The 14,141-nt window shown below is 42.3% G+C and overlaps 1 protein-coding gene across 1 annotated transcript in view; it reads right to left on the bottom strand.

Moving 5' to 3' along the window:
• The window catches only part of LOC141771713 (rho guanine nucleotide exchange factor 26-like), a 29,399-nt gene extending 21,891 nt beyond the window's left edge, over positions 1-7,508 (bottom strand). The window contains exons 1-6 of the mRNA XM_074642268.1: positions 7,279-7,508; positions 5,083-6,833; positions 3,849-3,900; positions 3,562-3,704; positions 1,618-1,674; positions 928-1,088 (exon numbers count right to left, since the gene is read on the bottom strand). Of these exons, the coding sequence (XP_074498369.1) occupies positions 928-1,088; positions 1,618-1,674; positions 3,562-3,704; positions 3,849-3,900; positions 5,083-6,732 (2,063 nt within the window). The 5' untranslated portion in view covers positions 6,733-6,833; positions 7,279-7,508. The remainder of the gene's footprint in view (positions 1-927; positions 1,089-1,617; positions 1,675-3,561; positions 3,705-3,848; positions 3,901-5,082; positions 6,834-7,278) is intronic.
• Positions 7,509-14,141: the final 6,633 nt, after the last annotated feature.

Raw genomic sequence — 14,141 nt, 5'->3', positions numbered from 1 at the left:
GTAAACCTACCAATTGTGGAGTCTTTAGTCCCAATAGCAGGCTTGTGAGAACAGATATATCCCATTATCATACTGAATAGTAATCTCATAAAAAAAAAACATGAGAAATGATACCATAGTTAAAAGCACAGACACATATGAGCCTAACAAAGAACACATGGGCTCAGAAATCCTCCTGTCAATCATTGTAGAAATAATGGAGCAACACAGTAATTGCTGAGGCAGCACAGTTTTTCATCAGTCTCAACTTTCATGGCCTCTCATGCATGTGAGTGTTTGGGTTTATGGGATCCTTGGAAGTGCATGGTTACCTGGCCACGAATGCCATTAAACAGTCCCAACACACGCATGCTCTATAAATCACGATGGACGGGGAAACTCAGAGGGCTCATAGCAGCACATTTTGGCCATTGCATTTTTCATACACTCACCTATAAAAAGAGGCAAAAAAAACAGTCTGCTGTTGAGCTCTCTCAAACAGCGAGGAATGTTGATAATGAAAATATAAGCTAAATTTGTTCTTTTATCCTTTCACTAAGCATGTGACCACACATAGACACAGAGAACAGTTCGTTCAGTGCTGCCTACCCACAATCCCTCACACAAAAAATGAAAACAACTCTGATTGAAGCTAGACAATCATGCTGAAAGAATGGTGTCAAGTGTTTACAGACACACCCCCACATGGAATGAGTGCGGTCTACCAACTTTTATGTGCTGTTAAATAAGAAAATGATCCAGCTCATTAACCAAAACCACAAACCGCAAACACGGATAGACGTTTAGGGAACATGGAAGAGCAGCCGAAATATACCAGCCCAGCATGGAAGAACCAATACTTGCAAGTTCTCGACAAGAAAGCACACAGCGAGTACCAAACATGACAACACACAGCGAGTACCAAACATGACAACACAACCTACTTACTTTTTGCTAGCCTCGGAGACGTCGGTGATGTTGGAGAAGAGGTGGTGGTGTTCGGTCTTGGTAATGGACTCTCTGAGCTCTGCAGAGTTCTTGAACATGCGGATCAGGATCTCCAGACTGTGGAGGTAGGAGTGCTCTGATGAGATCACCTCAAAAATGGCCTATTGGGAGGGCAGGAGAGAGAGAAACAGGAAGGAAACAGTGAGACGGGAGAGACTGAAAAGACAATAGTCAGTTTATTACATCCACTAGTGACTTTGCGTGCTCCGATTACCCCACTAGGTCCTGACTCACTCACTCACTGCTCTATGAAATGGGCTTCGTCATGAACGTGCTCGACATACCTGTGCTCTACAATCATGTTTGGAATGCTATTGAACAATGTAATATATGTCGGTCTCGTCATTCCTCTTACGACAGCGATTCAGATAAATACTTATTGGAACACCTCTCCTTCTCCTCCCCTTACAAAGCATCTGCTTTAATGATATAATAGTCCATGATGCATGTGTCCTGCTGTGCTCCTTTAATGGCTTTTTTATTGGTCTAGTAGAGTTTACAGAGACCAAATGGACAGCCATATCCCCCCCCTCAGTGTTTGGTAACTCTTAACTTAGCATGCATGTAACTCCAAATCTAATTTTTCCTAAATCTGAACCAAACATCAAAGTGTAAAAATATGATTCCTACCTCTTGTCTTTTGCGTTCCTCCTGACTCATCCGGTCAGAAAGACCACTTTTCTTGACCTAAAACAGAAAACAAAATCAGAAGAAAGAATGATTTTAAAGTCATGAAAAGATTTCGAAAACAAAGTCACACTTGTTTGACTACTCTCAGGGTTTTTTTCAGGTCAGAAGCCTTTTTGTATTTGTAGCACTCGGGTGTGTGCATGTGCGTGTTTGTGTGCCACTGTTGTCCTCACACACAAAGAAAGGAGCACTTTGCATACCACACTGAATAGAGAGGCAATAAAGTTGCTGTAGGAAACGGGAACAGAAAGATCTTCACTGACTAAAGAGGCACAGGGCGAGCGTAGAAATGGGAAATTTGTTGTAAGGTAAAAAATGTAATTTGGCCGAAAGCATACGGTTAAAAGGAAAGTGCATGACGGTATGTGGCTGGTGAGATCTGCTCCAGACTCCAGAGATATTTGAATAAGGCTGAAACAAAGCTATCTTGTGGAATGAACTAGGTGTGGAGGGCAATTGAGTTAAATCATCCATGTGGCTGAAGGTGAGGTTGAATAAAAAGCGTGCCTGTCTCCTGTTCCACAAATATGACCCTTGGCACATTCACATTATACTTTACCAGATCACACATGAGGGCAGAAATCCAGAGAGGCTATCTTTCCTTACTTCCAATAGCTTCTTTTCCCTTATACCAAACACCATATCAGCAAAATCAGCAATCAATACAAGGCTGTAAGGTTTTACTGAGCAATCCTGTCATCATGCCAACTGAACTTCACCCTGTTATGCAGTTTCACTGGGCGTGACTGAAACTCAATTAATTAGGTCGCAATATTCAATAGCTAATTATATTATTGTTTTTCCATGTTTCCTAGCTCCAGGGAAGCTCCACCTCTTGAAAATACAGGTGGGGATTCTTGTTAATGTGAAAATTCTGGGAATGTGACGTGATTTCATCGAACCCTGAATTGCGCGAGGTGCCGGGGGACAGGAAGAGATGGGAGGAGACTTGTTGGGAAGGCACCCGATGACGACTTGCATGTCTGGTTCTTGCCTTTATTGGAACTTAATTTATTTCCTAACACACCGGGAAAATTAAAGTATCATGCCAGCATTTCCTACGAAAAGCAGAGGAAGAATCCTGTGGCGTTACATCATGTATTGTCTGGCCAGAGACATTCGCAGTAACAGATCTACAACAGCTGTAAAGCAGCTGTGACAGAAGAAGAGAATCAGCATGGTGATGTCGGACTCTGCCCCATTCACCTCTGCTGGTATACACAAGAAGAAAAACAACCCAAGACATTTTCCGAATGTTCTCTTCTTTGAATCCAATTTCCCATTTATTCGAGTCTGAGTGCAAATCATTCTTCTCTCAGCAATTTCAGAACTAATCCTAATTGCCTCCATCTACGCCCTCACCTGTTTTCGCTCCCGCACTTTCCCTCCTCAACAAGTAAACAAACAGATGGGAATGCCTAAGTAGAAAACTAAATTAGCCTCCGCTGTATTCTTCTCTCCGTCCATTCCAATCCCTAACTACATTATGTAATGCCACCGCACTTCTCTGTAGAGGCAACATTTTAAGCATATTTGCAGTCTGACGAATGTGTAGAGTATGCCAACAGACTGGCATTAGGCCCACCAGTCGGTGCTTGCAAGACTTCCTGTGGGTCTGGCTGGCTGGCTGTCTGCCTCCCTGCCCACCCGAGTCCTAGAAGAAATGCTCCTGTACTCCCTGATAAACAGAGTGAGGGGCAGAAGGAGGCTGAAACAGTTGGAGGATGGGTATGGACTGTTGCCAAACTGGATATGACGGCATTCTTCAGATCACTAGCATTCCAAGACTCCACAGACACAGCATTGAGAGCGCATACTGTATGCTTACCGGATGTCGAGAAAGAGTGAGAGAGATAAGAGAAGAATGGAAGCTGTACTACTAACCACACTGAGCTGGCTCCAGGAGGTGCGTATGGGTCTGTACTGCACCACGATGCCGCTATCGGGTTTGGGTTCTTTGGAATCGGCATCCTCATCCGAGTCATTATGCAACGCCTTCTCCTGGTAGTTCTGGTACAGCTCCTCCTCTGAAAAACAGTCATTTTAAATATCCATCATGTTGAAGTTTTAAAAAAAAGGAAGTTTGGTTGAGAGAGACAGATGAACAGACACTAAAGGAGTAAAATGAAAGGGAAAGTGTGGTGGAAACAAGATGAACGGGTGTGACTCACCCTCGCTGTCAAATGTCCGCTGACTGGTCAAAACTTTCCTCTTATCTGGAATCTGAAAGAAAAAAGGAACTAAATTGTCATAACTATTTGGACAAACTCAGGGACACACACAAACTTGAAATGAAATAAGCTTCTGTATTTGGGTCACCTGTCCATGACCTGCCTGTGTCCTTTCTGGTGACCTCCTCCATTGACCCAAGTCTAATTACAGAGCCATTGTGTGTATAAGTGTGTATGCTTGGGCATGGTGTCACATTACGTCACGTCTCCTAACAACCACATTAATTGTTTCCTTGTAAGGCCCTGTCTGACCTGCTGCTGCTGCTAAGTTTGCCCCACAATGCTCAGCCTGTGTTGTCATTTTACAATGTGGACTTTAACCCCCCCCCCTCCCCATACTGAAAAGACCATATAAAAGCAATCTTTGTGCACAATCAAATATAAACCCATCAGATGGAATAACTGAGTCAAGAAATCTGTTTTAATGAAAGGGAAAAAATGCTAATGGTCATAGGGTATTTACAGGGCTGTGCGTGTTCATTGATTGCTCAGCAACAGGCAGTTGTTTGCAACTGAATGCTATAATTGATTTCTTTCTGCATCTAAAACTTGTTGTATAGAGCCGGTCAGGTATGTTAGTAACATATTCTATATGAGCAACAGAAAGTCAACCCAAACACGTACAAAATAGCAAACTTCAGACCTTAATATGGCTGCTGCTAATGATTATTTTCATTGTTGATTAATCTGTTGATTATTTTCCCAATTAATCGATTAGTTGTTTGGTCTATTAATGTAAACAGTGTTTTCCAAAGCCCAAGATGATGTCATCAAATGTCTTGTTATGTCCACAACTCAAAAGATATTCAGTTTACGGTCATAGAGGAGTAAAGAAACCAGAAAATATTCACTTTTAAGAAGATGGAATCAGAGAATTTAGACTCTGGACTGTTACTCAAACCGATTAGTCAATTATTAAATCTGTTGGCGATTAATTTAATAGGTGACAATTAATCAATTAATCATTGCAGCTCTTGACCTAGAATCACATTAAGGTTAAAACTATTTTAGTTTTTAACTGTTTCATGAAAAATCCATGAAACTAATTATTATTAATTTATGGTAACTTCCAAATAGCTCCTGCTCCCATAAGTTGTTTTTTTTTGTATATTGTGGGAGATTTCAACCCTTTTTTCTTCAAGACCAATAGTGTTTGTTTCTTGAGTGCACCCACCTTTTTCTTCCCAGTGCTGGTAGGCTTTTCTTTCCCAGGGCTAGCAGGCTTTGAAATCCTGGGGCTGGCAAGTTTGGGTAACACAGGGCTGGTGAGTTTGGCGAACACAGGGCTGGCACGTTTTGGTGTCCCAGGGCTGGTAAGTTTGGGTGTCCCAGGGCTGGCAAGTTTTGGTGTCCCAGGGCTGGCGAGTTTTGGTGTCCCAGGGCTGGCAAGTTTTGGTGTCCCAGGGCTGGCGAGTTTTGGTGTCCCAGGGCTGGCGAGTTTGGGTGTCCCAGGGCTGGCGAGTTTGGGTGTCCCAGGGCTGGCAGGCTTGACAGTTCCAGGGCTGGTAAGACTTACAGTACCAGGACTTGCAGGGCCGACTGGTGAAGCTAGTTTTTCCTCATCTAGCCATCTGATGACCGGCTGGGACAAACGATGGGCCTTGGGATCTACCGATGGGACCTCCAAGTCTACTCCACTAACAACTGCCCTCCTGTAGGACGTACTCCTCAGGCCTCTTGTTAGTGTCCCAGGGCTCTCACTTTCCCCATCCGTCGCCTCACCGTGGCTCCCTCCTGTAGAAAAGAAGGCCCCCGTTTCTACCATGCTGAGGGTTTTCAACGCTCGCTTGGAATGATCCAACCCTAGCAGCCCTGCCAAACCTTGTCCTTGCGGCTCAGAAGGAGGCGCCGCTTTGCTCTGTCGGATGTCGGACGCTAAGCCCTTGGGGATGAGCTGCTGGGTGCCCATCTTCAGGGCGACGGGGCTGTGGGTGCTGAGTAGGATGGAGGGAGAGATTGATGGGGAAAGTGAGGGAGAGGGGGAGGTGGAGGACATGGAAGAACAGGAAGAGGCATGCCTGGCGTCCTGTGAGGAGGCGGGCGAGAACGAGGATGGTCTAAGGGGCACTTGTCCTCTGTCTGCTGGCGACATGGAACGTGGGGTTGGGGGGTCTGAGGAGGTGAGGGAAGAAAGGGAGGGGATGCTGGAGGTGGAGCTGTGGGAGGGAGTGGGGGTACGCCGGGCTGGAGGAGAGGGGCTGGATGCGGACGAATGGGAGGACAGTTCATGGTGATTGTAGTTGTTGTTGTTGGGGGTGTGTGGAGACAGGACAGGAGAAGAGTTAAGAGCTTCAGTTGAGGGTGAACTCCTCCCAAATGCTATCTGCTCTTTCCGCGAGCCGAACGGGCTGGACATGCGTTTCTGAGGGTCCTGGAGACGCCTTTCCTGCCATACCGCCATACCATTACCGTTTTTCCCATTGTCTCCATTACGCACTCTGTTGTCCAGCGAGGCGGATCTGTTGTCCTCAGACCTAAATTTGGACAGCGAGAAGAGTCCGTTGGAGAGGTGTCCGATGCTGATACTCCGGACAACTCGGGACTTCTTGGAGGGTTTGTGCAGAATGTGCTTCAACACCACGGTGTTCTTGCCCCAACTCGGGGGCGCAACCACCAGCCTCTCAGCGGGCTGGCTCAAGGTGAAGGAGCACCTTTTGTCTTCCACGACGGGGAAGTCCGTCGTCATGACCCCGTTGGTGTGGTAACTGAAGGGTCGCGGTTTGGGTTTGCTCGAGTCCTGGGCTTTTTTACAACCGTCCGTGCGGCGTTTCCACAACGGGGTGATGTTTTTATTGGACAGATCCACATCGTTGCCGATATCCATGGCGCTAAATGATTTGTCTGTGACCTCTTCGCTACCTCTGTCCAAGCCTTTTCAGGTCACACAGTGCAAACACTGCAGCCCTGTTGAAACCGATCCCTCCCCTATAGGGTAAACAAAAAAAGAGGAGCTCAGTGCAGTGTCCAAATTCCCACAGTTTACTCATTAACAGGGGATACAGTGCTGCCAAACTTGAACACATGAGTGGAAATGTTGTGGAGTTGTGCAACACAGAAGCCAAGCCAGTGAGAGAGACAGCTGATAATACTTTTTGTATATGTTCACTGGGGTGAAATGGCCTTATTACAAGCACAAAGCTGACAGGGTATTGTTAGCTGTGAGCAATCACTGTTATTCCAAAAGGGAAACAATGGTCTGCGGCTACAGTGAGTTTAGTATTATTTTTATCTCCTTTATCACTTTTTCTCTTCTGTTAGTGTACAAACATCACTACATAAACAGGCATTTTACAGTTATTTACTGCACAACAGAAGAGAGATTTTGATTCAGATGTATAGGCTGATTGTGCCAAGTGTTGGTTCAACTTACCTCTAATCAGTGGATCTGCTGCAGAGTGCGCTCATTGTAGTCAAACAAATCCGTTTTTGGTCGAACAACAACCATTAATGGGCTTAATCCAGCATGGTATCGAAACCAGGTGAAGTTTGTGAAACCAAAGTTGGAGCCGCAGAGTTACTGTGAAGTGTGGGACCGACTGGAAACTGGTGTGAGCGCGTCTGACGCGCTGCTGGCTGAAGCTGCACAGTTTCTATGAACAGGAGGAGGAGGAGGAAGAGGAGGAGGAGGAGGAGGGGAGCTGAACAGAAGTGAAAATTCGCAGGAACTCACCTCCGGTACTACTTGAGGGCGTGGTTATGGTTTAAGTGGGTGACCTATTTATATTAAACACATTAAAGTGCTTAATAAAGCTGCACAATGAGATGACAAACAAGAATAATAAAGTTAAAGGGGAACATCACCTAGATCAAGAATTCCAATATGTTATTCCCATGGCCTAGGAAAGTTCAGTCAATATTTGTGAACATGAGCTACTCTCTCTCAAAGCCAAGAAAAAACAGAAGAAACCACATACCAGAGAAGTAGCCTGAGTCTCGAGGTTGTGATGTCATCAAGAATAAAGTCTGGAGCAAGATAAATAGTTTTGAATTTATTTTTATTTTTAGTTAGTGTTCAGAGTGTGTTTCCTAGTTTTGGTTTCAGTTTTTCAGCAAGGTTTAGTTTTAGTTTTTATTCAGTTTAGTTTGTTTTTGTTAGGGCCATATTTAATGCCTCAGAAGTATGTAGCTACATATAAAAACAAAATACATGGTTTAGTCTTCATGCTACTTTGGTGAAGCAATCGCAGCAGAGCGTCATCTCCTCGGAGGTCAAGTTTGTTCAGTTTTTGTTGTTCAATGTCACAAGAGTCAACAGAAATTCCTGCTATCTCCTTTTTCGTCTAGCTATAAAAACTAAAACTGAAATGAAATTACGTACATTTTTTATTTATTTTTTTAAAGTTGTTTTCACCATATATAATTTTTTAACCAGACAATATGGTTTCAGTTTAGTTTTAGTTTTTCTTAAAACACATTTTTATTTAGTTCCAGTTTACTAAAAAAATGTCACTGCTTATTTTTGTTTTGGATTTAGTTTTTGCTTACTATAATAACCTCCGTAAGCAATGAATGGGAGACTGATTTGGACCCATAGAATGTTTTGTTTTTGTTGTTTTTTACCCAAATGAGCTTTATTCTATAGTAGTGTTTTGATTTTCAGTTGTGAATTAGAAAATGTCCCCATATACTCAGAACATCTCCCAGCGTGCTCTCAGTGTCATCTAGAACATTTCTATCAATTCATCGAGCAGCTCCACATCACACCCTATGACATCACTAGTTTCAGTTTTAGCCCTCTATTCTTTTGGATTTGGTAGAGAGTTGTTCATGTTTACTTATATTTCGGGACTGTCTTCGACCATAGGAATAACATGTATGGATTTTGAAAATGGGCATAGTTAGCATTTAATATTGTGATATAGGCTTAATGTTATCCTATGCAGCTCCCCCAAGAAGTCTACACACTGTCCAGGTATAGGTTTAAAAAAAAGTTAATTTCAAAACAGTCTTTACATTTTTGAACACACCTGCACAACTGCATTAATACTAAATTGACCCGTTGCTGTTGGGCGCCATCATGTGTTTTGTGGCGTAATTGCAAGAGACCTACAGTGATAAATGTGATTAAAAAAAAATCAAATGTATTTACGGATTATCACAAGAATGTCCCAAAGTAGCCAACTTGTGATCGCACTGATAGCCAGCAGGAGTGAAAGCAGAGGCAGGAAATCATAGCAGTCCCCATGTTTTGTTTTTTTATCCTAATGACAAACCACCCAGCACTGTACTATTCCCAAAATATGCCACTACAGATTCATGGTTTGTCTACAATAGTGATGTCTTTATAATAACCTAACCCTCCCTGATCATTTAATCACCTCTCATATAGCATAGCATCCATACAACATCCCTTTTTGTCTGTTTGTTTTGCAGTGACATTTGCAGATGCTAAAAAGTAAACAGATGATCTGGAAAGATTTATAGTTTTTAATTCCCTCTCCAATAATAATAATAACAAATCCCTGTTGTGCAACATGAGGCTGTGGTTAATTCATGCATCACAGAAAAGTTGAGATTGTGAAATACTTTGTGTGTGACAAAAGTATTTTCTCATTAAATCCAAACACATAGCCTATAAATAACAACCCTCTTTCATAATGACACAGATAAAACACTCACACAGACACTCCAAGGTCAACTTTTACACTGTGTTTAACTGGTACTAAGTGTAAATAACTGATCAGGCTGTATGTTGTATGAGTGGTGCCACCGCGTGGCTCTTGTGCGCCAGTATTTCACCTATTTGACTGCCAGAGGGAGCCATTGTCATGTTTATTAGCCTACTTCTTCTCATATGAAAGCACAGAGACCATTAGGAGTTGAACATCATTCTACAAATGAGTTCATATGTTTAATTTAGGTGCAAATTAGTTATACACTGGTCACAAGTTTTGCTCTCTTTGATTGCAGTGCAATGAGAGAGGAAGGAATATATTCTCTATTTCCATCTGTGAAGTATCAAGGTGTTTTAGGCAAACATCAGGCAGACAATGTATTGAAGTGATAAGATCAAACAAATGTCAGCTGCATCACAAACATACAGACACAGTTACATAAAGCAAGAAAGAGATCACACAACTCTTTACACAGCTTGTCAGATGACAGCATAGTGGACATTTTTTTACAAGATGTCAAGGGGAAGGACACTTTAATTGAGAATAAAGCATTATTTAATGTGTGTCATCGTTGCTTTATTCTGTGAATAATTAAATGAAACTTACATACATAATTATTCTAAACATGGATTTCTTCCATCTTGATGTTTATCAATTGTGTATGCCACATTTCCAAATGTCTCCCACATGAATCCACAGCAACATTAATGTCATTGGCAGAAATATTACCCTCGCTTCATTTATGAGGGAAAAATTCTAATTAACATTGCTATCATAATTATCATCATCAATTACCACAACTATATTCTCATGCATTCGTCATATAAAGACCCCACGTGGCGTGACAATCCTCATTATGTTCTATAGAGGAAGTGCAGCAGTCTATCCTGTTGTATTGTTTAACAGAGCTATATGTTTCCTCATGTTGTTTTGGTTCCTCTGCCACCAGACGAGACACTCACCTCGGACTGGAAGGCCCAAACGCTCGTAAGCTCCCCTGAGCCAGCGAACATCCGCCCCGATGAAGAGGTCTCAGGCGAGACGGTGAATCTATCACCAAGCTGTCGTGTAACTGACCCTGAACCCCGACTCTTTGTCAGGGGGCAAAAAAACAAACTTTGTGGATCAGTGGAGTGGAACAATGAAAAAAAGGATGAAAATGGTAGAAAAGCTAAGGAGTAATCATTGGTGTCTTCTCCACTGAACCATTAAAACAAGGACAACTTTAAAGTCCATGCTACAGAGCAGACTGAGCTTACACCTCCAGCTTCACCTCCAGATCTTTATACTTCCACACATCAAAGAGTGATAAGGGCAGGAACATCAGCTTTGTCTCTCTGTGTGGGCTTTTGCTTGTCTGAATAAAAGTCTGCTTCAAGACAATTTGGAGCAGCAAAGTTAAGTGACAATGTGATCAATAGATCCTATAAAAGAAGCCACTTCCATCCTCCAAATGGAGTGGAGGACTATGGAGGAGTTTGCAGCTCATAAACACAAAATAAAAAAGTCAATTTCTGACAAATAGATCGCACTTAAGAATCAAAATGTCTTGTTGAACAGGTGAGTAACTGAGGTGCTGTTGTTTGTGGAGCACGGTGATGAGATGTATTGACATAATGGGCTCTAATGGCACCATTTTCTACACAGTCGTGGATTAGATTTTTAGTTAAAGCTAACGTGTTGGAGGGGTGAGCTGCTCTGAAAGCGGTTAAAGTTAAACCTCAGTGGTCGGGGCAGATGAACCAGTTTTTCTGGTGGAGTTATGTTTCTGGGGAAAAAGACAAAGAGGTGTGAACCTTTGCATCCCTCCCACTTTTAGTCACACAAAGGTATCTGGTCTACATATCTAAGTGGTCTAGTTTATCTTCAAATGAGTCATCTTTGCTATCTGCAGGTATAAACTATCCACCCTGCTGACCCTCTATGAATAGATCTTAAATGAAAATGCGGTCCAGTGTTCCCTGCAGGTTTCCAGCTCTGCTCCGACTGATAACACTCACTCTGTTCATTAAGTTCATTCTAAAGAGAATACTTAGAAAAGATATCAATTGTTAGCAATGCATTTCTTAAAGAACCTTTAGGGGGGATCTATTGGCAGAAATTGAATATAATATTAATAAGTGTGTTGTCTTTAGTGTATAATCACCTGATGATAAGAATCTGTGTGTTTTATTACCTCAGAATGAGCCGTTTATATCTACATAGGGAGTCCGCCATGTTTCTACAGTAGCCCAGAAAGGACAAACCAAACTCTGTTAACTTTTCCTGCTCGGGCCGGAGTCGATTTACTTTACTCGCTGCCGTCGCCGCCGCTCTCTCTGTCTCTTGCTTCACCACTCACTTCGGCACACGGAAGACGCCGTGTGCCGACTGCCAGATTCTACACACTGCACCTTTAAACAGTACAAACATTAAAATATAAAAAGATTCTGATCCTTGTTAAATTAAAAATAAATAAGTAAATGCTTTAAAAAAATGAATTTAAAGAAAAACACACTCACAAAATGTTTTATTATGGGTTATAGCCTAAATCTAGTGTAAATTACAGGAATAAAAGAATATCTTGTTATACCAAATGCCAAGGATTACTGCCTTAGCCTCCATTCTTTTGTATTTAAGCTGCTTAACCTGCAGGGTTTAACCTGAAGTGTTCTCTGCTGTTGTGCATTTGCATTAAACTGAGTCAGACCCCACTGGAAAGACATCTCTGTAGCATTTTGAAATTGTATTAAGTTGTGAAATCTTATTTTAGATACATGATCCGTTGTTACTTTAGGTTAAGATTCTTGTTTTCTTAAAGAGTTTTCCTACACACGGTCCTCTGAATTCATTTACAGGAACTGTAATGTGAACAGGTGTGTACGTGTCAGTCCGAGAGGGAAGTTTTTCACCTGTTTTAGGACCGTTAAAGAGTCGTTTCACCCAGATTACAAAAACAAACAAACTAAAACACTAGCCTCTGGTTTTCAGGGAGGCTTTCAAGATATTTGTTTCTGGTATTTCGGCTTCTGCCCGAGTACAAAGAGGCTGGATGGAATTACACCTGGAGTGCTCGCAGCAGTGGAACAAACAGATTTAACAGCAAGACCAGTAACCGTTTCCTCAGGATGATCTAAAGAACACACCGTCAGCCGTTTTTATAGAGGCTATTTCTTTGGGTAAAACAATGCCCCAATGAAAATTGTCCACAACAAGGCCTATGGATTAACAGGCTGTGGTCAGAGAAACAGGAACACTGTCTCTGAAAAGACAGGTTGCTGTTGAATTTTTAAATGTAATTCTCCAATGCTGTGAGCACCACCCATTCATCTCCACTGTATTGGTCTGGAGGCAGAAATCTCAGAGTTGGTTATCTAAAAAAAAAAAACACAACTATCTGCATGGTTACATAACTTAATACTTAACCATGTATTCCTGCCAGGCTATTAAATAGCCATTATCAGTCGCTATAAGCCCCATTAGTAGGTTTGATCATCTATTCGATCACCAAAAGAAGGTATAAATGAACATGATAGCAACCTCTAGCGACCGTAGTAATTACGACAGGAGCAGAAGCGGAAGTCAGGTGCTGTAGTATAAACATGTGAAACTCCATAACGGGTGGAGTTTGGGGATGATGGATGGGACACAAAACTTAACAAAAAAGAAAACAATTAAAAGTGTTTTCTTTTTTGCCTAGTCCTAAAGAAACCTTTTTGTTTGTGTTGAAAACATAACATTCAGCATTACAATGTGTTAGAACGTGTAGCTTTTAAGTTTCACATTCATTTTTACAACCGAGTAGGTGCAATAGGCCCCTATTGACCCACAACTATGGTCCCTATAGCAACTGATAACGCCTATTTATTGGCCTGATAACAATCGAATCGGGTGCAGCAACAACCGCAATTAAACAATTAAAAGAGCAGTGTGTAACATTTTGGGGGGGTCTATCTATCTAACTATGTTTTCATTCATTTATAATCACCTGAAACTAAGAAGCGTTGTGTTCTAACTCACACAGGCTCCTCCCTCTACTGGACTCTATGGGTAATACTCTCCTCCAATCACACGCATGCCCACTGAGATGTGCATACACATTGCTGGCCAATCATGACGTGCCAACCTAATACGTGTGTTACTACAGTATATAAGGCGAAGGCCACCTTAGTTCTCCGACACGCTTGTGAAACAGCTGCCGTCTGACTCCCGTTGCTCCTAAAGTAGTGTTATTATGGTAAGGATGGCCTCTGAGCGAGGTGAACAGCGTTACCACAGTTTTGCACTCGGCGGCTCACGTTATAGCAGTCTAGGAAAGGGAGGAGTGAGCAGAGGGGTACTCAGTTGGTTGCAATCTGCAACCACACAACTAGATGTCGCTAAATCCTACACACTGTACCTTTAATGCAAATACTGTACATCAGTAATGTTCTTGACAAAGGCAGATGTTTGGTACTCTCTAATCAAGATAGACTGTTGTCAGCTCTGGTATTGGAGAATTTGCTCATCTGATAGACCCAACCGAATCTGTGTCAGATGACATGTGAGATGAGAGCGAATCACACAGAAGATGGGAAAGATGTCAAAGTCCGAGCTGTGCATATGAATAGCTTGGATGACTGTGGTGTGTGTTTTCCTG

The sequence above is a fragment of the Sebastes fasciatus genome, chromosome 7 (genome assembly GCF_043250625.1).
Source record: "Sebastes fasciatus isolate fSebFas1 chromosome 7, fSebFas1.pri, whole genome shotgun sequence".
NCBI classification, from domain to species: Eukaryota; Metazoa; Chordata; class Actinopteri; order Perciformes; family Sebastidae; genus Sebastes; species Sebastes fasciatus.
This window is presented reverse-complemented; position numbering and strand designations above follow the sequence as displayed.